At 47.0% G+C, this 23,050-nt stretch overlaps 3 protein-coding genes across 4 annotated transcripts; 1 reads left to right on the top strand and 2 right to left on the bottom strand.

The window, feature by feature from the left end:
- Window positions 1–2,451: 2,451 nt before the first annotated feature.
- LOC311318939 (endonuclease domain-containing 1 protein-like) lies at window positions 2,452–3,959 on the bottom strand (the record flags this gene model as incomplete). Its single annotated transcript, XM_084450374.1, has 3 exons — window positions 2,452–3,060; window positions 3,294–3,532; window positions 3,938–3,959. 3 exons carry the CDS (start codon window positions 3,957–3,959, stop codon window positions 2,452–2,454), a joined length of 870 nt encoding a protein of 289 aa, XP_084306500.1.
- Window positions 3,960–5,251: 1,292 nt separating this feature from the next.
- On the bottom strand, window positions 5,252–6,253 carry LOC311318940 (endonuclease domain-containing 1 protein; the record flags this gene model as incomplete). The annotated part of the gene is made up of 2 exons (XM_084450375.1): window positions 5,252–5,845; window positions 6,011–6,253. 2 exons carry the CDS (start codon window positions 6,251–6,253, stop codon window positions 5,252–5,254), a joined length of 837 nt encoding a protein of 278 aa, XP_084306501.1.
- An 834-nt stretch (window positions 6,254–7,087) lies between these two features.
- Window positions 7,088–21,984, top strand: gigyf1b (GRB10 interacting GYF protein 1b). 2 transcript variants are annotated; one of them, XM_084450122.1, is made up of 25 exons: window positions 7,088–7,346; window positions 8,709–9,114; window positions 9,277–9,341; window positions 9,478–9,607; window positions 11,271–11,366; window positions 11,498–11,612; window positions 11,824–11,929; window positions 12,015–12,217; window positions 12,342–12,547; window positions 12,664–12,775; window positions 12,887–13,060; window positions 13,147–13,322; window positions 13,447–13,678; window positions 13,920–14,119; window positions 14,401–14,501; window positions 14,579–14,679; window positions 14,892–14,965; window positions 15,048–15,179; window positions 15,392–15,604; window positions 15,706–15,881; window positions 16,702–16,859; window positions 16,996–17,225; window positions 17,346–17,454; window positions 18,031–20,916; window positions 21,239–21,984. In XM_084450122.1, exons 3-24 carry the CDS (start codon window positions 9,307–9,309, stop codon window positions 18,096–18,098), a joined length of 3,147 nt encoding a protein of 1,048 aa, XP_084306248.1. In that variant the 5' UTR covers window positions 7,088–7,346; window positions 8,709–9,114; window positions 9,277–9,306; the 3' UTR covers window positions 18,099–20,916; window positions 21,239–21,984. The 2 variants fall into 2 exon arrangements, with proteins under 2 accessions (XP_084306248.1, XP_084306249.1); XM_084450123.1 differs by having other exon boundaries at window positions 13,920–14,086.
- Window positions 21,985–23,050: the final 1,066 nt, after the last annotated feature.

A 23,050-nucleotide genomic window follows, 5' to 3' on the forward strand; every position in this document is an offset into this window, starting at 1 on the left:
CATGTTACCGGTGGAGGTGACTCCGGTTACAACATAGGCGGGGCCGCGGCAGTAGTTGTTGAGGCGCTGTCGGAGCCGTTCCTTGTGCTGGGCCCAGGGACCGGAATTGAACTCCCTGACTTGGGGCACGATGTTAGTCAGGGTGTAGGTAGAGGCCTTGTCCAGGGGATCAGCCTGGTGCTGGTCTGGGTTAAGGTGGCCGCGCTCGTACTGGGCCACGTCTGCAAAGTCCTCCAGCACTGCCTGACTGTCCATCAGACTCATGTACAACTGAGCAGCTTGGGGGAAGGGCTCCATGTTACTGCTGCCTCTGCCCCCGGCCAGCTAGGCAGACAGAGAGAGGGAAGGAGAGAGAGACAGAAAGAAAAAGAGGGAGAGAGTTGTTCCATGTACTGTAAATTATTATACAGTAGATGTGAAATTATAGGTTATGTTTTTGGTGCTGTGTGGTCATTCGTCAGCAGGATTATGCAAAAACTACCAGACCAATTTTCATGAAACTTGGTGGAGGGTGTAGCATGGGCCAATTTAGAACCCATTAAAATTCAAATCACGGGGGGGGGGGCACAAATTATTTTTCTCTTTCATTAACATTGTTAGATAGCTTCTAGCTATAAGGTAATCGATAGCATGCTGGGAAGGATTGATTCAGCTAGCTAGCTATCTAGTTAATTTGCTGGTATTATGAACAAAATAATTTAATGATGGCGAAGATCAATTGCTTTGAATTAGCTAGTTACTGTATGCTCATAGATAATTGTCACTAGATTGCTGCTGTCTGTCCGGTCACATCTAGCTACTACAGATACATCAGAAAGCAGAGCCGAAGAGCACCTGTTCAGCTGACCCCAGCTGTGTCAAACCTAGCTGCTCATAAACTGTGATGGTGATGCACCACCAGTATATTTTTGCAGACATTTGTCTCCTCTGGGTATCAGTACTGTACATGCTGACGACACGCGTCATGGGCAGAGGTCTGTGCTCCGTGCAACGACCTACCTGTGGCTCATACATCCATGGCTGGTCGACGCTCTTCTCCCCGTCTGACCTTTTGAAGGTGTAGGCAGAGTAGACTGGCATGTGCTGGTGGGGGTCGTAGAGGGTGACGAAGCGTGGCTTGTCCTCCAAGCGTTGGCAGATCTTCCTGAGGGAGCGGCTGCCCAGGTGGCCGCGCGGCGGAGTTCCCATATACAGAGAGTCCTTGCAGCGCTCCGCGTGGTTGAAGTCCTCCACCACTTCACAGCAGACCAGTGGCACCCACAGGAAGAGGGACACAGCAGCGCCCCAGGCCTTCCTCCATGTAGACTTCATACTGACAGATACCCCTGCTTCTCTCTGCTCTAAACCCACTCTCACCTCTTCTTTTCTTTATCTCTCACTTTCCTTTCCTGTCAACCTTTCTTTCCCTACTCCTCCTCTTGTCAGATGGCTTCGCGCTCTTCAGCAGGCAAATTGGAAGGGTTGAGAATAACAGTATACCTTTCATTCCAGTTTAAGGTCCCCTCCCGACTACGCAGCGGTGACATATGATTGGCCAAGACGGGCTTGTAAACCTGGCACACCCAAGTTCACATGGGTAGATTATATCATCATATGATTAAGCGTACAAGGAATTTAACTAACCTTAAAAGGAAAGGATGATGTATGCTCTCAGGGATGTGTACCCTTACTCTTTGTTAGTCTACATGCAAATGAACATGAAAATAATTTTTTACATCCACATTGGAACGCAATTCATAAAACCTTATACAAGCCATTTGAAAGGGAATGCTTCTAATGCAGAAGGGAGAATGGTGTATTTGTGAAGTATTTTCCAATAACTACAAGAAGGAAGATGTCCAATATTGGGGATGGCTGCTGCTAATCTCATCAGTAATATTATTTTCAAACTGCCAATTATTTATAACTTTATATATATATACTTTATATACTATAACAGCTTTGTATTTTCATGTTGGTGAAAACTGTGTTTTTGTTGTAAAGAGAACATGAACGAGGGTAGGGAGCTAATTTATTTTTATTCAATGGAATAACAGTTACAGCTCCAAACTTATGCACAAATTATGTTATTTAATTTCAACTATTATGTCAACTGTAAGCAGATCATACCTCTTGTGAGATAAACATTTCTGACACGTCAGTTTTACAAAGGAGAGTCAGAGAGACGTTGGCACCAATTGGAATTTAATAAGGAGTGCTTCAACACAGTACTGTAAGAGGAATGGCTTATCAAATTCAGAGGACTGTAAAAGTAATTTGCAAGGCAGATTAGATAATGAGAACTTTCCCCAAGCATGACCTGAGATGTGACAAGTTTGTTGCAGAATATAAACTATCATAGATTATGCACCAGAGAAAAATGGATTGAACTGAACAACAGTACTACTGTAAGCACATTCTTTTAAAGTAGATACATCTAGTTTGAGGACAAATAATGTGAACTGAGAGCTGTCAGATCGTGTGGTGGAGGTACAGCGGGAGGGGGGAGGGAGAGATGCAGTTATCGTAGAAGATCTGCAGGTTCTGGTCCACGTCCATCCGGTTCTTCAGGAAGATCTCCAGGTCCTGGACTGTCATCTCATGGACCGTGTTACCCTCCTTGGCGTTCTTCGCCAGGGCGCCCTGGGAGGGGAAACGGATGCGGACGTCGTGGGGCGCATTGCGGTCATAGTCGGTGCAGCAGTAGGCCGACCACACGTCCTCAGGGATGGCTACACGGTCCTGGTTGTTTCGGCGGATCATGTTACCCGTGGTGGTCACTCCAGTGACGATGAAGGCGGTACCGCGGCAGTAGTTGTTAAGGCGGACACGAATGCGCTCTTCGTACTCACGCCAAGGACCGATGTTGAACTCGCGGATCTCTGGGACCACGTTGGTCAGGGTGTAGGTGGCAGCACGGTCGTACGGGTCAGATTGGTGCTGGTCAGGGTTCAGGTGGCCTCTCTCATAGAGGACCACATCAGAGTAGTCATCCAGCACCGCTTGGCTGTCCTCAAACTTCATGTGCAGGTAGCCAGTAGGGAAGGGCAGCATGTTTCCATTCCCGTCTACCTCCGCCAGCTGAAGAGACATGGAAGAGAACAAAGAGAGTGTGAATAATCATTGCTCGCTTAACATAGAGAAACATCACAGTAGCTCACTCAGTGTAGTAAATATCAGAGTAGCCTGACACCAGAAAGCTATTGAGATACTCAATACTAACTTCAAGATACTCACACCTTGTGTCACCTAGTCAATTCCACCTGTGCAAAGGTACTTTAGCTGAAAACAAAAGGTATCTGTAAGATACTGACCTGTGGTTCGTACATCCATGGGTAGTCCACACGCTGATCCCCCTCCGTCTTCTTGAAGGAGTACGCTGAATACACTGGGATGTGTTTTTGAGGGTCGTACAGGGTCACATAGCGAGGCTTATCAGCATAGCGTTGGCAGATCTTCTTCAGCTTGTCTTCAGCAATGCCCCGCGGTGGTGTGCCCATGTACAGGGAGTCCTTGCATCGCTCAATGTGGTTGAAGTCCTGGACCACAGTGGCTGTGGTGCCAGGGACATTATAAGACAAGGCGAGAGTAAAAAACAAAATACCCAGTGAGAGATGCATGGCAATGGATACCTTTCGAGGAGCAATTGTCTCCTCAAGAGCTCTTACTAACACATCTGCTGAAGAAGGAAATGAGAACAAAAAGGTGTGCAGTTAGACTTTGAATGTCACAAGTCATATGCAAATCAAGCAAGGCTTGATCATGTGACAGAAAAACCGGTAGCCATATTTGAACATCGGCTGCAAGGAAGGGATCAGATCTGCTCCAATAGAATAGAATGGAGTCGTCTACTGAGCTTTTGAGGAGGTGGACCCACCTGAGGCTCTGAAAATGTCAGCAATGGTTCTCTGATCCATCTGATCCCTCAGTATCAGTAATATTGAGTCAGGCACATCACCTCCTGTGCCGTTAATAGCCATAATGGTCTTAGCAGACAGGACCACAGTTAATATGTAGGAATATTTCTTTAGCTCATCGTCACCCCTCGATTCTGGTGCAATGTGCCATTGTATGTCTGAACACTGTCTTTGTATTCATTGGCATGCAGGATGTAAGAAGCCTTTCACAGGCTATCACCTACAGTATCAGGAGAGCACTCTCATGGAACAGTGCAATCCACGCCGCAGACTGATTCAACACCAGAGCATGCTCACAGAGTGGAAAAACTCTCCATCACGCCATCATCCCTCTTTTTTTCTCCGGTCTCTCAGTGTCTCCTCTCTATCCTTCACTTCCAGAGGAAAGTGCCTTGGTATGGTTGATAGCCTCTGCTGTAAAATGTAAAACTGTCTTGTCTAATCTGTCAGCGAGGAACAAAAGGCCCACAGTGTCAAGTGTAGCAAGGCAAGCATGGCGGCGGTGCATATGCCCATGACACAGACCGATAGAGTGGGAAGGACTTTTTGATCAGACACAAAGACTGAGTGGGTGTATCGGATCGGTATATTAGAAGAGCTGCATCACCTCAATAGACTCCATAAGGACCATGGTACTGTATGCTCATAGTAACCATATGACAATCATGGAGGCTCTCAAAGTCCTAATGGTGGCTATATAGAAGCCGTGTTAGGGGCTTCCGTGAAAAAGTATCTAAAAGAGGAACTAAAGCTTCCATAAACCTCCATAAACCATGTGACTGTTTGAGCACCCTCATTGACGCAACTCTTTTTATAATACGGCTGGTGTGTGTATTTGTGTCAGACTATCTAATCTGCCTGTCGTTGGTTGGCATTGTCACAAACCTACCAGTTGAACAGCATTGATAATTACTACTGTATGATGTTATCAGCAGTTATGCCAACATTTTTTCAATGCAACTTCTCATTTAGAAGCATAATCCTCATCTCTAGAAAAGAATTAGAATAGGTATGAAACTAATAGACAGACTTCGCAACCATTGACTTTATATAGTCATAACAGAATATTAGACACAAGAGAAATTCTGAAATTCTTTAATGAGCAAGAAATTAAATGATACACAATGACCGGCAGACACAATGACCCTCTACTGTACATGACAGTATTGTACCATTATCAATGTGTTCAGGGACTAGACTATACAAGAAGGAAATGCCAAAGGCAGGGAGCATTAATAAATATTGCAATCAAACAATGGAAAACATTTACAGATTTTAAATATGATCTGAACAACAGGGTTTAAATGTAGCTGCCTCAAACTTATTTTTAGTAGGAGGCCGATCAATAAGGCCTATCAAGGCATGCTCAAGCCATCATCTGGGGGCACACAGTTATCATAGAAGATCTGGAAGGTCTTCTCCACATAGGTGACCTTCTTGAGGAAATCTTCCAGATTTTGAACAGACATTTCCTGCACCACGCCCTCTTTCTCATTGAGCCCGTGGTACGCAAAAGCTGGGAACTTAGAGCGCTCCTCGAAGGGTGCATTGCGATCGTAGTTGATGCAACAGTACGCCGACCACAGATAGGTTGGGATGGCAACGCGGTTCTGGTCATGCCGGCGGATCATGTGCCCAGAGGTGGTGACCCCGGTGACGATATACGCCGTGCCACGACAGTAGTTGTTGAGACGGCGGCGGATGACATGCTCCTGGATTTTCCACGGCCCGTTGTTGAACTGCTGGACCTGGGGGACCACGTTGGTCAGGGTGTAAGTGGCGGCCTTATCATCAGGGTTAGCCTGGTGCTCGTCAGGGTTGAGGTGACCTCGCTCAAAGTTCACTACATTGGAATAGTCTTCCAGCACAGCCTGGGCATCTTCAAATCTCTTATGAAGATCTCCCACAGGAAAGGGCTGCATGTCTCCTCCATCAGAAACTGTGGAGAGCTGACAGGAAAAAGCGGGGGAGGGCAGTGAAAGTAGGATGGATCACAGATCGAGCCAGTAAGGCCGTCATGATACAGTATGTGTATGCATATGCCTTGTTAAATTTGAAGACAAAGTACAAAGTGACACAAAACCATAGTAGTCTTTTTTGATAAGAGGGCCTACCTGTGGCTCATACATCCACGACACATCTACCTTTTTGAAGCCGTCAGAGCGCTTGAAGGTATAGGCAGAGTATACAGGGATGTGGTCAAACGTGTCATACAGGCTAACAAAGCGTGGCTTGCCCTTGTAGTGCTGGCAGATTTTCTTCAGCGAATGGTCTTGTAGTCCACGGGGTGGTGTGCCCATGTACATGAACGCCCTGCACTCGGGCGAGAAGTCGTCCTGAACCTCAGCTTGAATCATCACTAGTGCCACCAGCCACCAGGACAGTACCAGAACTCTCGCAGAAGAAATCATGGAGTCGAGCTGGAGGCTGTACGAAGGAGGCTGTGTGGTGGTAATAATGCTTGAATGCTCTCACCTCATTCGCCTCATATCACCACACACCTTCTCTGCTCTCTCAGTTTCTCTCGCTCCGCTTGCCTCCTCCTCCTCTGTGTGATATGCAAATAGGTGCATGGTAAATGGACTGCACTTATATAGTGTTTTTATCCAAAGTGCTATACAATGGCCTCTCATTCACCCATTCACACACCAGTGGCGGCAGCTAGCCTCCTCATTGGGGGCAGCTAGCTTCCTCATTTAGAGCTCTTGCCAAAGGACACTTTGACATGTAGACAGGATTTGAACAGTGGCCCCTACGAACGTTGGACAACCCGCTCTACCTCTTGAGCCACTGTTGCCCCTAGGAGCATTAAAAGATGCATTAAGCATCAACATTTCAAACATTTAGTAAACCAGAAGATGCTTCTGTGTGTTGATAGGCAACATCACCTTTCAGTCAAACAGGTTTGTTTAGTCACCAACGTGATGCACCTCTGCAGTTTAAGATGAGGGAGCCAAGTAGATTTGAACTATCACAAAGCACCCCTGTTTGACCACCTGACCAGTGACCAACACCCACATTTCAATGGGTCTGTTATGAACTACAAACTGACTGTCCTTGCAGAAAGAGTACATTGTAAGTAACACTCCACTACAGTTGGTGGCGCTAATAAACCAATATCGCCCCAGCGCACACTTCTTCACAAACTATGCACGACAGGCAGCCATTTTTCTAAAACACAAACAAGACGAGCAAGCGAGCTATGAAAATATTCGCAGCGAATGTTGGTCAGAGGAAAATATAATTAATCATACGTGGTTGATAGTCAATCTCTAACATACTATTGCAAGCGAGTCACTTGGAGATACATGGGTTATTGAGAATACATACCTATGTAACCCGAAATTGAATTTCAATTTGGTCAATATTTGCATCTACCGCCTAGCAAGGTTGCAGCTGGCTAGCTGGCTACATAGCTGGCTAGCTAGTGTTATTAGCGTGCTACGAAAGGTAAGATACTTTAAAGATGGCATGCAAACATGTTGGGTCGCAATTGAATGAAATGTAGCTGGCTAGCTAAATGATATCATTGAATGTGTTTTAGTGACATAACCCTCGGGCTGTGCATCCACCTGTGCCAGCTAGCTAACGCTAACGTTGCTTGTAGTCGAGGCCAAAACAGCGGGGCAAAGTTGGGAGAGGCAGCTGCGGCCGAGGCTGTGTGGTTCAGGGTCGGGGCCCGTAGCTAATGGTGCATTCGTTTGTGGTCGGAGGTGGCAAGTCGCAAGTGGCAAAATACCTACTTCCGACCTGTGTGCATTCGAGCTATATACCATTATATCACAGTTACCTAGTTATATCTATATACCATTATATCACAGTTACCTAGTTATATCTATATACCATTATATCACAGTTACCTAGTTATATCTATATACCATTATATCACAGTTATCTAGTTATATCTAGTGCATTCGAGCAACTGGGGGCTGAGAAACATATCCGAATTTGCGACGAGGAAGTGCGAGTTCATGCGGTGTTTTATTTAATAATTCCTAGCAGCAAGTTGCAATTTGCCACCTCCCAGTTATAAACGAACGCACCATAACTCAGCCACGGAGACAGGGCTCTCTTCCACGTTCCCTGCTGCTCTTTGGAACTCTCCACAGTTAGTTGAAAGAAATTCGGTGGCTAGATTAAGATACGGAGCAAGCCAGTCCATTTGAAATGGTCTTTATCCAACTATGTGTAAACACGCGTATGTTAGCTAACTAGCTAGGCTAACTAAGCTAACCAACCACTCCAGTATGTTCTAGTCTCGGCTCCTGCATCGACTTCGTTAGCTAGGCTAGCACTCATAGTTTAGATAGTTTAGTGAACGTAATGATAACTTAACTAAGCGCCAGTTAATTCGTATTAACTAACGTTAACTAGTAACTTTAGCTTTCTGTTGGCAAATTATTCAAATCCCAGGGAATAGTTTAGCAATAGTCTAGGCTAGCACTAGTACAAGTTCCATTTCGTTTCGACAGCCAACTTCGGCTACATCCAGTTGGGAAGGCAACTGGGCAACCTGATGTTTGCTAGCTAACGTTAGCTCACGTTGTGTCAAAAATAATATTGAATGACAATCAGCATTGCCAAATCAGTTTTTGACTAGCTAGTTAACGTTAGCCAGTATTGTCGTAGGGAAATGCACCCCGACAATAGTTAACATTAGCTAACTTTAGGTAACGTTACGTTGTAACACATTTATTGCATGCTTCTTGCATGTAATCAAGCTAGGCTATGCCAGTATGTTCGAGTGCCGTTGGGTGTGAATCAGTACCACTTCGATATTGTATATCTTGGACCATTCTCATCTTCCCACAGGTATTTGCAAAGAAGAAGGGATCGATATACCCCTAAAGAACCCTAACACCAGCTGGGGACATCCAGACAGAAGCGGAGAGAAAGATTTATACATCTCTCCCTGTGCATCTCTTGTTCTACATACTTCTGCTCGATAGTCATTATCATCATGATCAAATCGTTATATGGTCATTGACATTTTGGTGCTAGTCTGTGTTCTCATCTGTGATTGAGGAGTACACTGTCACATTGGGCCACTCCTCCATTACCTTTCCCAAGCCCTGTCCCTGAACCTGGCAGCTATTTGCTCAGCGTGACCAAACTGTGACCTGAGCATACCTATTCTAAACCACTGCACACATAAGAACCAAGTAGCCTTTAACACACCATCTTATCTGGACCAAACAGGTCCTATCCTCTGGACAAGGTTAGAACTTTATTTCAATTTCTACATTCAGATTGTGTGGATTTATTGACAATATTGACATTTTGGTTTACCGACTTTGGTCTTTGGTAGACTTTGCTGATTGGTGAAATGTATTGCTAGTGGTCAGTATATGACTGAGATGTCATGATGTGTCCTTATTAGAAGCCTTGAGCTCCTGTGAAAGAGAGGAGTATGACTGCTGAGACACTTAACTTTGGCCCAGAATGGTGAGCACCACCTTCCATGTTGTCATTCTGAATATGTGATACGAGCATCAAACACCAGTTCTCGCGTGACTCATATTACCTCTGTGTTGCACACTGTATTAATTGATGTACTGATAACGCCATGCTTGTCTCACAGGCTTCGTGCACTATCCAGAGGGGGGAGTGTGACGTCCCCCCCTACCTCTCCAGCAATGCCAAAGTCCAAGCTGGCCGATTACCGCTATGGCCGCGAGGAGATGCTAGCACTTTATATCAAAGATAACAAGGTATGCTCAGTTAAACAGAGTATATGTGTGTGTGTAGATTCCAAGGCAAACATCATTGTCATCTCTAACAGGGATTAGTCACAGAAAATGAGCATTCATCAGCTGATGTGTGGCACGTAGCTCGGGAACTAGAACGGCCGGCTGGGGACCACAAGGTCCACGGTTCTATCCCAGCTCCCGGCATTGTGCCGAAGTGTCCTTGAGCAAGACACTGAACCCCAAAATCACACGTGTGGCATGGTGGCGCAGTATCTAGTATTAGGGATGTGCGCAGTGACTATTTTCACTTACGACTCAACTGGTTTTATAAGTAACTATACGACTAGTCTAACTCATATTTTTATTTTGTATTTTGATATAGACCTGTGTCTACAATAAAGTATCTATCTTAAGTTTATCTATCTAATAGTGGTGTAACAAGACATAGCCTAGTCGATCCGTGGTCCTAGTTGATCCGTATGGATCGCCCCCCAAGGTTTGGCATGTGTGTAGACTGGGGATTAATTGCCAAATTTAAGTAATGATTTCCTAAAATCTCGATGCCGCAGTGAAAGGATAGTCAAGACAGATGCACGTGGTGTGTTTTACTCTGAAGCGCAACGATTGGTTGATTATGCAAAAGGCCCTTGTGTGTTCACATGAAGGGGGCATGTTGAATCCCAATTGCATTTCACTTTGCAAAAAGTGAGAGGATCGGACGAACTTGAAAAAGTATGATTGGCTATAAACATTATCTTATACTGTTTATCTCTACAACTCCGTTTGTAACTTGCAATAAGATTAATATAGGCCTATTCATCTATGAAGTATTTTCACTATTACTACTTATCAAAAGAGATATGTCTCACTTGTTCTCGGAGCAGGTATTGCACAACACGGAGAAGGTATTGTGCAACATAGCCGCGTGCCAGGCAGAGACCCATTCTGAGAGAATGAGATGGTCTTTTCCTGAGGGAGGAAACACAAGCATTTTTCCAGTCTTTCATTGCTTTCCATTGCTGCATCACTAATAATGCATATAAACAGTGCAAATAAAACTCATCTTGAGATGATGGCACAGTCCTCCCCAAAGACAGACCTGGGGGGTATTTCTCAAAGCTGGCTAACTGAGTAAGTCTGACTTCTGCACAAAATAAAACCTCGAAAGCTAATTTTTACTTCAGGCATATTCCAGATGAGAGTTTCCAGGTTTTACTCATTGCAAACGTCAGGCTTCCTCGGCTAGCCAGCTTTGTTAAATACCTCCCTGGAGGCCTATTTTTATTTGCACTGTTTTACATTATCCTATGTATTTTTTGGGACCAATGTTTGAATAAAATTTGGCTTCGAAAAGATATCTGCGGTCTTAATAGTAGCCTAATTTAACATACTGTAACTGGGTCAGGGGTGCCATTGCCACTAAAGTGTGCTCACATTAACATTCGTGCAAATATAGCCATTGGTTTGTGAAAGACTGCAACAATGGGAACATGCCTATGACTAAGGCCTGTGGAGTTTGCATGCGTTCAGAATTTTTTTTTTTTTTTTTAAACACAAAAACAGTGATATTGCATTGAGGAGGACCGAACTTTGCCAATGTGCCCTCCTTATAGGGCTGTATATGTAATATCACCTAAACCCTGAATCGTGTCTAGAGCTAAACCAACCTGTTCTGTTTGGCCAGGTCCCAGAGGACATGCAGGATAAGGAGTTTGCTGCTATCCTGCAGGATGAGCCCGTGCAGCCTTTGGCTCTTGTCCCTCTAACTGAGGAGGAGCAGGTGAGACGGGCTGGAGGAAAGCTCACGGCAGCCGTACAAACACGCTTCCATCATCGGACCTAGTTGGTCCTTCCCACAGTGTTGTTCGATGACAATGTCATGATCTTTATTTCCCTGCTGTGGCCCTGCAGAGGAACTTCTCCATGTCTGTGAACAGCGTGGCTGTGCTGAGGCTGATGGGGAAGGGGGGCGGGGCCGCCCCGGCAGGCGTGGCCAGGGGCCGCGGTGCTCTCCGAGGAGGCAGAGGTGAGGCACCGCCGCATAGCAATCAATGGGACGCTCTTTCACCCCACATCCTAATATACGCTGTCACGTTAGATATGAAACTGCGAGCCGAGAGCTGCCCACACAGTTATCTGTTAGATCTGAGCCGCAAGGCGATGGCAAAACCACTGAACAAAACCAGACATTCTAGTGCGTCTAAGGGAGATGGAGACAAACGTGCGTGTGATTGCAGGGAGAGGGAGAGGAGACAGTGCATTTTACCAAAGAGGTCCCGAGGAGGGAGAGGTGGGCTTCGCTCGTGGTCGAGAAATGCACCGTAGCCAAAGCTGGGATGACAGGTACACTCACTTTCTGACATCATAGTGTATAGGTATCTCACCGCCGTCACCCCCACTGACCTCTGACCTTCTTGCTGCATCGCAGAGGTGAACGCCGCTTTGAGAAGCCAATCAGGCGCGAAGTAGTGCGCGCCGGCTTTGAGGAGGCAGTTCCTCTGGGCAGGAAGGAGTTCGGGCGCGCCGACAGCGACAACTGGCGCATCCTCCGAGAGGAACAGGAGGAGGAGGAGGAGGAGGAGGGAGGGGAGCCAGGGGGAAGCTGGAGGATTGCTGGAGCCAGACGTGATGGTAAACAACACACACACACACACACACACACACACACTGCATAATCACTGTCTGTCAACTCAACACACGCACATATGCACGCAGTGTCTGTGTCTCACACGCCGCCTTGCAACACCTTCCGTAGACGGCGCCCCTCGATCGGCCGGCTGGCGCGACCACGGCGGGCGGCGCAAGTTTGAGTTCGACTTCCGCGAAGACGACGGGAGCCGCAGGCGCGGGGGCAGCGAGGGAGGGGGGGGCGACCGGGGCGGCCTCCCAGAGTGGTGCACGGACGAGGAGGACGGAGAGATGGGCACCTTCGACTCTTCCGGGGCCTTCATGTGCATTAAGGTACGCTCGCGCGTCGTCATGTACTTTGCACGCACGTCGCGCGCCGACCTGTCTGATCCGTCGCTGCGTGTGTGTGCGTCTCCGAACGTGTGCTCTCTATACCCGTGTCCAAGCAGAAGGGTTCCAAGGACACCATCCCAGAGGACGGGGAGCTGGAGTTTGAGGCGCTGGAGTTTGAGCAGGAGGAAGAGGAGGGTTACCAGGGCCGCAAGGATAACTTTGAGAACGGTTAGATGCTCCCATCTGCTCTGTTTGAGATGATGTCTAAGAAGGACCTGGAGCATTTCTGTGATGCCCCCTCTCCCCCCCCCCCCTCTTCTCCTCTCTCACTCTGAACAGAAGAGAGCGAGGCTGCAGGTGTGTGTGAAGGGGAGGACAAACACAGGAGCCCTCCTCCTCCTCCTCTCCCCCATACCGTCACTGCCCCTCCCTGTCTGGACCTTCCTCCTGGCCCCTGTGCCCCGGAGCCTTTCCTGGCCGCCGTCACCCACCCATCCAAACCCAACCACGAAGGTGAGTGACTAGAGTACAGGGGTTAGGCTCTGGATGCGTTGGGGAGCGTCTTCTCATCTCGTTCCCTTCTCCCTCTGGTCCTCCAGGCAGCTCACCTCCAGGCAACAGCGCCCAGCTCAGCTCCGACCCCCCCACCACCACCACCACCTCCTCCTCCTCTTCCTCCTCCCGCCTGATGCCTCCTCCCTCCTTCGCCGCTTCCCTCCTCCCCCCGGCAGGGGGCGAGGCGGAGGAGGACGAGGGCATGAAGCACCTGCAGCAGGTAACCGGATATCATCGGCTCTGTGACACCGTGGTCCGTGTTCATCCACCCCCGCGTGCGAGCGCTCGGTCGTGTTAACCTCCCGGTTTCTCCTCGGCCCCCCCCACCTCTCATTTTTTTCTAGGAAGCGGAGAAGATGGTGGCCTCTCTTCAGGACACGTCACTTGAGGAGGAGTGCTTCACTCAAGCCCTGCAGGAGGGCCACAACATCACCTCACACTCTCACCCCCACCCCGCCCCCCACTCGCACCCGCACCCCGCCGTGCACACACACTCCCACTCAGCCAGCGCCCTCCCCCTCTCCCACGAGGCGGCCATGAAGTGGTTCTACAAGGACCCCCAGGGAGAGGTTCAAGGTACGCACACCATATACGCCATCTTATCACAGTTCTCGTGCTCTGACGCTTGTTCACGGGGCGTTCTCGTAAAAGAGAGGAGGTCCCAAATGACTTAACGCTGTCTAACTGAAACCTGTCTGCTCCGCGCTATGGCGCACACACACACACACACACACCGGGCTGTTAGCAGTCAGATACGCGTTCCTATTCTCAACGCCCTGTGTTCTGTTGCCTTTCCTGACTCTCCCTGGGTGCGCAGGTCCCTTCTCCACAGTGGAGATGTGCGAGTGGTTCCAGGCGGGCTACTTCACCATGACCTTGCTGGTGAAGAGGGGCTGTGACGAGGGCTTCCAGCCCCTGGGGGACGTCATCAAGATGTGGGGCCGCGTGCCCTTCTCCCCTGGCCCCTCCCCTCCGCCCCTGCTGGTGAGACAGCCCCCACCACCCCGGGGGTCCGCTGTGAGTCAGGCCACTGTTGTGTGTGTGTGTGTGTGTGTGTGTGTAGATGTGTATCTACTAGAGAGCAAGTGCGATAATGTACATTTCTGTGGGCGTTCGCCTTGTTTTGCATGTTTTGTGTGTTTATTTTGAAAAGCAACTGTGTGGATTCAAAATCCGGCAGCACAGAACCAATGAAATAATGTGTAGTGTGTTCTGTGGTGTAGAAAAGATGCAGTGTCCAAAATAGAGTTGTGTAACATGACAAACATATATTATAACATTTAATAACATTTTCCCAGGGCAACATGGACCAGGAGCTGCTGATGAAGAAGCAGCTAGAACAAGCAGCCACCGCAGCTCTGTACCAGCAACTCCAGATGAGGTTTCAGCACATGAACAGGTAACACACACACACATACACACACACACACGGTAGATTTATATCTGCTGCCAATGCTGATGTGTGTTTGTCCTCAGGAGCGGAGAGTCTGGTATGATGCCCTCGATGAGCAGGTCAATGTCAGTGCCAGATACTGGGTCCATGTGGGACATGCATACCTCAGCCTCACAGCAGTCAGGTAACTGGCCTGTCATCTGTTACACACCAAGTATACACTATACTACTACTACTACTACTACTACTACTACGCCATACTATTACAATCACATACTAAACCTCTCTACACCCCCGTGGGCAATAGTTCCCTCTTTTCTTTCTGGCCTAGTTCACAACGAAAACGCTTCAATAAGAGGTTATGTGGTCAAACCAGTGTCTTCTTGTCCATCCCAGGTGGTGAGGCCAACCTATGGGACTTAACCATGAGTAATTCCACTCAGGGGCCAACTCTGGAGCAGCTACAGAAGGTAAAGGGGGTAACCTCATCCTGTCTCCCTGGCCCGTCGTTGTCAGACGAACTCTGAGCTCCGCTCGTCCTCTTGTCCACAGCTCCAGGACAGGCGTGAGGCCGAACTCAGGGCCAAGCGAGAGGAGGAGGAGAGGAAGAGGAGGGAAGAGAAGAGGAGGCAGCAGGAGGAGCAGAAGAGGCGGGAGGAGGAGGAGCTTTACCGCCGCAAACAGGTACGCAACGTCGGAACAGACAGCGAGGGGCGTCGTTTAAATCATCTACATTTCAGTTAAATCATCTAGATTTAGTACCACAACACCCATTGGCGTGGCAAACCGCGCTTCTAGTGTTAACCGCTCTCACGGGAGGGGTCCTCGTCCTTCTTGGCGTCACGCTGTCGGCTTGTCTCTGTCCCCCCCCCACCCCCCCCCGGCGGGTCCAGCAGCAGTGTCGCCAGCAGCAGGAGCTGATCATGAAGCTGCTGCAGCAGGCTCAGCCCCAGGGTCTGGGCTGCAGCTCCTCCGGGGGGGGCTGGAGCGGAGCCCAGGCCGCCGGTCTCTCCAAGCCGGGCAAGAGCCTCAGCCTGCTGGAGCTGGAGACGGAGAGGCTGGTCAAACAGCAGCAGCACCAGAGAGCCCAGCAGCAGCAGAGAGACCGGGTGAGGAGGAGGTGCCGCCCCAAACACACAAGCACAGTAAAACCCAAGTGTTTTTCAGCGCCATTTTGACAGTGCTCTGTATGTGTGCCCGCCTTCCCCAGCATGGAGGCCTGACCATGGGCCAGTGGGGTGAGGGGAGCGGGGGGATGTGGACCGGCGGGGGCATGGAGGCCAAAGGCAGCTCTGGAGGCATGAGTGTCTGGGAGGAGGCCGTGAAGAACCAGAACAGCCTACGCAACATGGGCATGAAAAACAGTCGCAGTAGCCCCTCTCTAAGGTTTGTGTGTGTGCGTGTGTGTGTGTGTGTGTATAACTCTAGGTTAAAAAAAAATGTTTGTGTGTGTAGAGGTTTTTTCCTGGCTCAAAATGTGGTGGAGGTGGTCCCTGAAGTGGGTGGTCTGGGGGTCTGTCCCCCTGGAAATATTTGCCCTCAAAAGCTTCATTTCCTGCATTCTGGTGAATCTATGCACTAATGTGTGCTGGATTAACTTGTCTGCCTAACTTACATTAATCTACATTATCCGATTTCATTGTTTATCGATTTTTACATAACAAACAACCTAGAACATTTGTGAGGGCACATCAAGGCACTGTGACTATAATGTAGGTTGTAGGTTACTGTAGACTTATTGATTTATGTCAGTGACTTGAGAAGAGACTCCTGCTCCCATAGAGAAAGCATTGTCTGTTCGATAACCTGACCTTGATAACTTCAGCTCAAGGTGCTAGATGCGTTTGTGAAGTCGAGAGTTTTGTCCCGGTCCTGAGTGTAACTAGCAAATCGTCTGAATGGGAAAAAAAAGGTTGCACCAGAACAATTATGTGCACCTGCACAAATGCTCCCTAATTATATTTCAAGGTCGCACAGATAAAATGTTTCCAACATAAATCACTGGAAAACAATTTTTTTTTACCTATTATGCAAAATGTGTACAGGTTGGCAGGTCTTAGTGTTTTTTTTGTCGACGGCTGAGGTGTTTTTTTGTCGACGGCTGAGGTGTTTTTTTGTCGACGGCTGAGGTGTGTGTGTGTGTGTGTGCGTGTGTGCGTGCGTGTGTGCGTGCGTGTGTGTGTGCGTGTGTGTGTCCGTCCCACAGTGAGCAGTACATGCTGCGTCGGAAGCGCACGGACGAGGAGGACAAGCTACTGAAACTGCTGCAGGGAATGAAGCCCCAGGACGGCTTCACCACCTGGTGTGAACAGATGCTGCACGCGCTCAACACCTCCGCTAACAACTCCTCCTCCTCGCTGGACGGTAACAAAACACGCGCGCGCGTCCTCATGCTAAACACAGTCCTACCCCCCCACCCAACAGTCTCTCCCTTCTCCCTGTCCCTCTCCCCTCGGTCTGACTCACGTCCATGTCTTTCTGTTGATCTTCCCTGGGGCAGTGGCCACCATCGTGGCCTATCTGAAGGAGGTGGAATCTCCCTACGAGGTTCATGACTTCATCCGCTCCTACCTGGGGGACACTGTCGAAGCCAAAGAGTTTGCCAAGCAGTTCCTGGAGCGCCGTGCCAAACAGAAAGCCAACCACCAGAGACAGCAGCAGCAGCAGCAGCAAGTGCAACAGCTGTCGAAGGAAGTTGCCGGACTGTCCATGAACAACTTTCCTCTGCAGGTAGGCCGGCCTCCCTCATCTTCAGGAGCACACTGTACCGGCTTTGGTTCTAGATCTTTTCTTCACTGTTGTGTAGCCATAGTGGATTCCAAGCACAATCTTTTTCTCTGGTTGGTGTAGTCCATGTTCCAGTCAGCCCACATGGGTAAAGGAGCCATCTATGACAGCCAGGGTGGGAAGATGAAGAAGAAACAGAGCATGATGCTGCACTCCGACCCCAGCATCTTAGGTAGGCAGCCTCTCCTCTCTCTCTCTCTCCTCTCTCGCTCACTCTCTCTTCTCTTTCTCTCTCTCTCATCTCTCTCATCTTCTCTTTCTACCTTCATATCAGGACTGTGAGAATCATATCAAAGATGGGTGTTATGGTTTTATGTGCTGCAACAAATTCCCCATTGGGGATTATTCAAGTATTCTATCCTATCTATCTCTATTCTTACCACACAGCTTCAGTGAAAGGGATGATTCAGCTCCAACAGTTTCAGTTACCTCAGTGAAAGGTGAACTCATTTTGGAGAAAATCTTCTAGTAGGCAATACGGTCTGCATGAAGGTAACCAGGGAGTGTAACAGAACTCTGAGGTGTGCTTTCTAGCTAGCCAGTCAGTGGAAGCATCATAGAGGTTTGAGTTCGAAGCCAGGGAAGTACAGAGGTTTTAGTTAGAAGCCAGAGAAGTAGAGGTTCTAGTAGTTAGAAGCCAGAGAAGTAGAGGTTCTAGTTAGACGGCAGAGAAGTACAGAGGTTTTAGTTAGAAGCCAGGGAACTGAAGCCTGCTTTTCTCCCCCCCCCCCCCCCCCCCCCCTCCCAGGATATTCGTTTCTGGGCGCAGGAGACAGGATGAACCTGGGCGAGATGGAGACAGTGGAGGATTATTGATCTTGCCGTATCTACCTGAATCCACCTGAGGCCTTACACCTGGAATAAACATGTGTATACACACACACACACACACACATACACACACAGATACACATGACGAATGTGCACTGCTGAGCTACCTTTCCCCCTCATGATGAGGGCTGGTAAAGTAGGTTTTTCTCCCTCCTCCTTCACTTTGAGGAGAGGAATGTGCAGAGAGGAGTTGTCCTCTAGCACTTCTTACAGTTAAGCACCTTAAACTAAACTAATGCACTTTATCACAGGGGGTTTCAATATTTGAAATGAAGTTTCGCCTGTTTTTTTTGTTTTTTTCCTTTTGTCGTCTTTTTAGAATGCAAAACGTGCATATATGTTGCATTTATAATGAATATACACTTGTGGGTGTGCATACAGACCTAAGTGAGGAACTGGAGGTTACATCTCCAATAATAATGGTGAGGGTTTGGGTTGGATGGGGATTTGTCTTTTCTTTTTTTTTCTTTTTTTAGAAAGTATATTCTTTTTTGAAAGAGACACTGTTGTTTTTTAAATTTATATAAAATGTAAAGCTATAACAAATCTGAATTTTATTAAGAAAAACTTGAAGGTTTGCACTTAGAAAAACAAACAAGATTAGTTAGTGTGGTTGAAGAAAAGAACGTTTCTTTGACTGCTGGTGTGTTTGTGTGGTCGACCTACAGCCTGCACAATTTTTTATTGCTTACAGAGATGCATAAAAAGGCCATGTTTTTACTTTGTTCCATTAGTTTTTTTTGTTGTTTTTTTTACTTTAAGAATGTATGCAATTTGTGCCCATGTCAGATGTGTGATTGGTAGCCAATGAATGTGTGAAAGTTGTCTTGTACAGGGCTTCTACAAACGGAGTGAGAGTAGAGAGGGGGCCCTCGTTCACCAGCTCCTCATCTCCTAAATGACTTCATGAAGGTCTTTAGTTTGGTGTCCAGTTAACCTGTGTGTTGACTGGCCTGTATGTTTTTGTCATTGGTGCTTTACTGCCCTCGTGCTTCTCTCTAGAGTATCATGGAGGCTCTGCACTCTGATCTGCTGATAGGACTGTGAAAGCAGACTTGTGGGTGTAAGGAAGGCAGGGGTATTCAACTGCAGTACAGACCTCTCTTTGAAATCACTCTGGTTGAAAGAACCCTGTCATGTTGTCTATTCATCCTCTTCATCGTGGTTATGACCGTTGGTAAGACCAGAAGAAGACCCTTGCTTTTTTCAAGGGCATCTATTGCCTTTAACCATATGTCAGTGTTGAGGTCTAGGTTTCCTGTTGTGTCCAGGCTGTTTTGCAGGCAATTGCCACTGCGTGTGTGAACTATTGTCAGTAGCTAGAGTCCTATCTTGTTACTTTTGAATAGGATGTTTTGTCTGTTATAAACAAAGTGAAAAGTATTTGGACTTGATATGGAGCACTTTTGAGGCTGCTACACTATTGTATTTTTTCATATTGTGTTTCTGTTTTTTGCCTCTATGGTAAATGTTCTTGTTTGTACTTTTTTTTTCTTTATGAGAAAAATGAATGTATTCCAAAAACGAAAGAAATGTACAACAGTGCATTTAGATGAAGCCAGACTTTAAACAAGTAGTTGTAGAGAAAATGAGATTATTAAGGGACTATAGTATTCCCTAAACATGAGATACTGTAAATGTAAGATTTGGACACCGCTGAACACACTGCCTTCTCAAACGTCTCGTAATCAGATGAAGACATCCTTGTCCATCACAAGCATTCGAGGCTTCAATGGACACGGTCTTTTTTGGGATGTAAATCCTACAAAGTGGCAGCGATTTTTCCAATGTGATGGAACCATTGACAACATGAAACTCGACATTCTACAACTGACATGGAAAATGTAGCAGTAGTTTTAAAATCAGATACTGGTCTCCATTTATCTTTGTGAATGTCTGGTTTGCGACTTAAATGAGGATCTGTCTTGTTTTTCCTCTTGAATTTCCTACATTTTGTGAAAATGGAGCTGTTGGCTGAAGATGTGGGACAGAGGAACGATCGGTACTTCATCTGCAAACTGAAACAATCTTTGCTTTAACCATTTTTATTCATACCAAGTCTGGATTCTATTTTTCATATGAAAAAGAAAATGAAAAAAAAAAAAAACATCCAAGAGGAAAAGTAAAACAACAATGAACTTTTTTCTATTAAGATGTGGTCGTCACTCCCATGTATTTCTCTAGAGGTCTACCATCAGAGAGGAGTGACAGACGGCTGACAATGAGGAGGAGGAGATGATGGGGTCATTTAGTGACCATCTCCCAGGGCCTCCTTTTAAAAAACAAAAAAAAGACTCATCAGACCAACCTGAGCCTCAAATGCTGTGCAGTGGCTGTGCGAGGTTGGATCCTTACATGGAGCTAGCGTGGCGTTCATTGATGGATTTCTTCAAGAGGATTGTGAAAAGAAATTTAAATATACTCCAAAAAAAACCCAACATATTTTTGTAACATGTAACTAAATTGGAACCTTTTAAAATCCACAACTACTGGATATTGGATCGGAGGAGCTCGTGAACTTTGCTCATCTTCCACTTGTGCTTTTCTCTGATTTTGTTTAGCATTTATCATTATCATAAGAATTGACTGGTGTAAAGAGCAGGTTTGTGGACTGCATTATATGCCCTGTCACAGTGTATTCACTTTTTACTGGACAGCATTCCCCTAGAACTGCATTTCCCTTGGATATGTTCAATAAGAAAAGGACACCTATGGGGAGGGATGACCTTGACACTGAAGAGGGCTTGAGATCCTGCATTGCCCCCGCAGATGATGGGACTACTTCTAGAGCCACACAAAGCAGGTTAATAACCCTTTTACTCATTGAAAATCTAAAATATTCCTACTTTGACTGTATGTTACTGGCTAGTTGGAATGACTTCTGGGATTGGTAAAAACACATGGGAACAAGATTAATGATCTGACCAGAGAGCCTAATTACTTGCCGTTGCCAGGGAGGGATTAGAAATTCAGGTCCCCAGGACATGGCCATTTAATGACGTTGAGCAGCTTACGCTTATGTCTGGACAGACCCATTTCCCCTCATGATGTACCTATGGGCTTACACTGTAGGCCTTCAGGTTTCATAGTAATGGCTTGTCTTAATACTGTCCTCTCCTCTACAGGCCTCAACCATCAAGGACTGGAGGGAGTGGTTGTGCCTGGCTGGTCGGCCCTTGGATAACGGGGGGAGAGGGTGTCCTCAGGGGCCCGGTGGGCTCTGGCTGGGGAGGGAACAGAGGGAGGGAGAAGACTCCCTGGCACCAGCGTTGGCTCAGAGGGAGGGAGAAGACTCCCTGGCACCAGCGTTGGCTCTGCCCCGGTCTTGGACTAGGAATGAGAGACTAAATCCAGCCGATCAAAGACCACCAGGAGAAGGGACTCTAGAAGCTTCACAGATATACAGCACACACACATACACACACACACACACATACACACACACTTGGGACTCTGTGTGACTTTTAGAACACTGTTACATCCATGTGCATGCGCACGCACACACACACACACACACTGTCAAGTTTCATCTCCTGGCTGTAAATAGTGAACTGTTAGTTTTTTGTGTTTGGTAACGTTAGTTGATTTGACACACTTATTGATTTTTCTTGCCTTAACTGTATATACTAATAATATTGCCCATGAGGAGGAATCTCCCTGTCCATACCCAATCATCCATTAGGACTGAATAGTGGAAGAGGAGAGACCTATTTTGGTAGAAACATTTTCACTTAAAAAGTTGGTGAAAGAAACATTGGAAAATGGAATGGTGTCTTTACAACCTACAGTTAGACGAATAGCCCATTGAATAGCCCATTAAAACGTCAGAATTGAAATGTGAATGGACAATGTATATAGCTTTGAAAAAGAGGTGTCATAGAGAATGAATAAAATGTGTGAAATGCTCTAAAATTTGTTTTTCCAATGCTACTTTGTTGAAAGACAGTCATCTGACCCTGTACAGACTCCTAGCTAACGTTTAAAGCCTGCATGTTATGTGCAAATCCATATTTAACATTTTAGATCAATCTTGTAGTAATGCATTTCGTCCACGCTGAGGCGACGTGGCTGCAGTTTTCCTGAACGTTGGCTTAAACCGTACACACGCAAATAGACGCAAAAGAAAGTTTGAAGGCCACTATGAGAACTAATCGGCTCATAAAAATAACGCATGATTTAAGCTCAATACTAATAATACTAATAGTATTGAGCTAAATAGTATTCCCCTTCGATGTCGGTATTTTACTTGAATACTCATGCGCTGCTACAATGTTACAGGCTAATATGGTTATGGTCCCCGTCAACACCAAACGAATTGGAAAGTAATCTAAATAAAATGATTTATTTAAAATTGGTAATTGGCCTAATTGTCACCTAAAAGCTCAGTAGGGCTTGTGCGCACACCAATACCTCCCTGGCCTACACAGACTGATCGAAAGTGCCCCCCTCAGAAACGGAAATCTCCCTCCCTTTCGCCTGTCTCATGCTCTGGAGCGCATTCTGTCCAGATTTGAGGACAGAGCGTGGAGAAGGATGCACTGTCCCAGTCTGGGCTCGGATCCTACACATCCCTCTCAATCCATCAGGCTATGCAGAAGTTCGTCAGCTAAAACAAGCTAGTGCTTCTTAAAGTTGATCAGAAGTTGGACCAAGATGGTGCCTTATAGCGGAACATCGCTGTGAAAATAAGGTTATGGTACCATACCATACCACGATGCAAAGAATAATGCTGCACACTATATTTTGGAGACGTATATGAGAGGAGAGCTTTACGGTCACCGGAGAGCGACGTCGCTGCTTTTCCATTAGCACGGGAAGACGCTCTGGTCAACTTTGGCCAGTGAATGTTGCTTTAGCTTCATATATGACTGCCAAGAGGTGTAGGGGGACATAGGAGCAACAAGCAAGCTCATGGACGGCACGGTATGACATTTTAT

The sequence above is a fragment of the Borostomias antarcticus genome (genome assembly GCF_949987555.1).
Source record: "Borostomias antarcticus genome assembly, chromosome: 15".
Lineage (NCBI taxonomy): Eukaryota > Metazoa > Chordata > Actinopteri > Stomiiformes > Stomiidae > Borostomias > Borostomias antarcticus.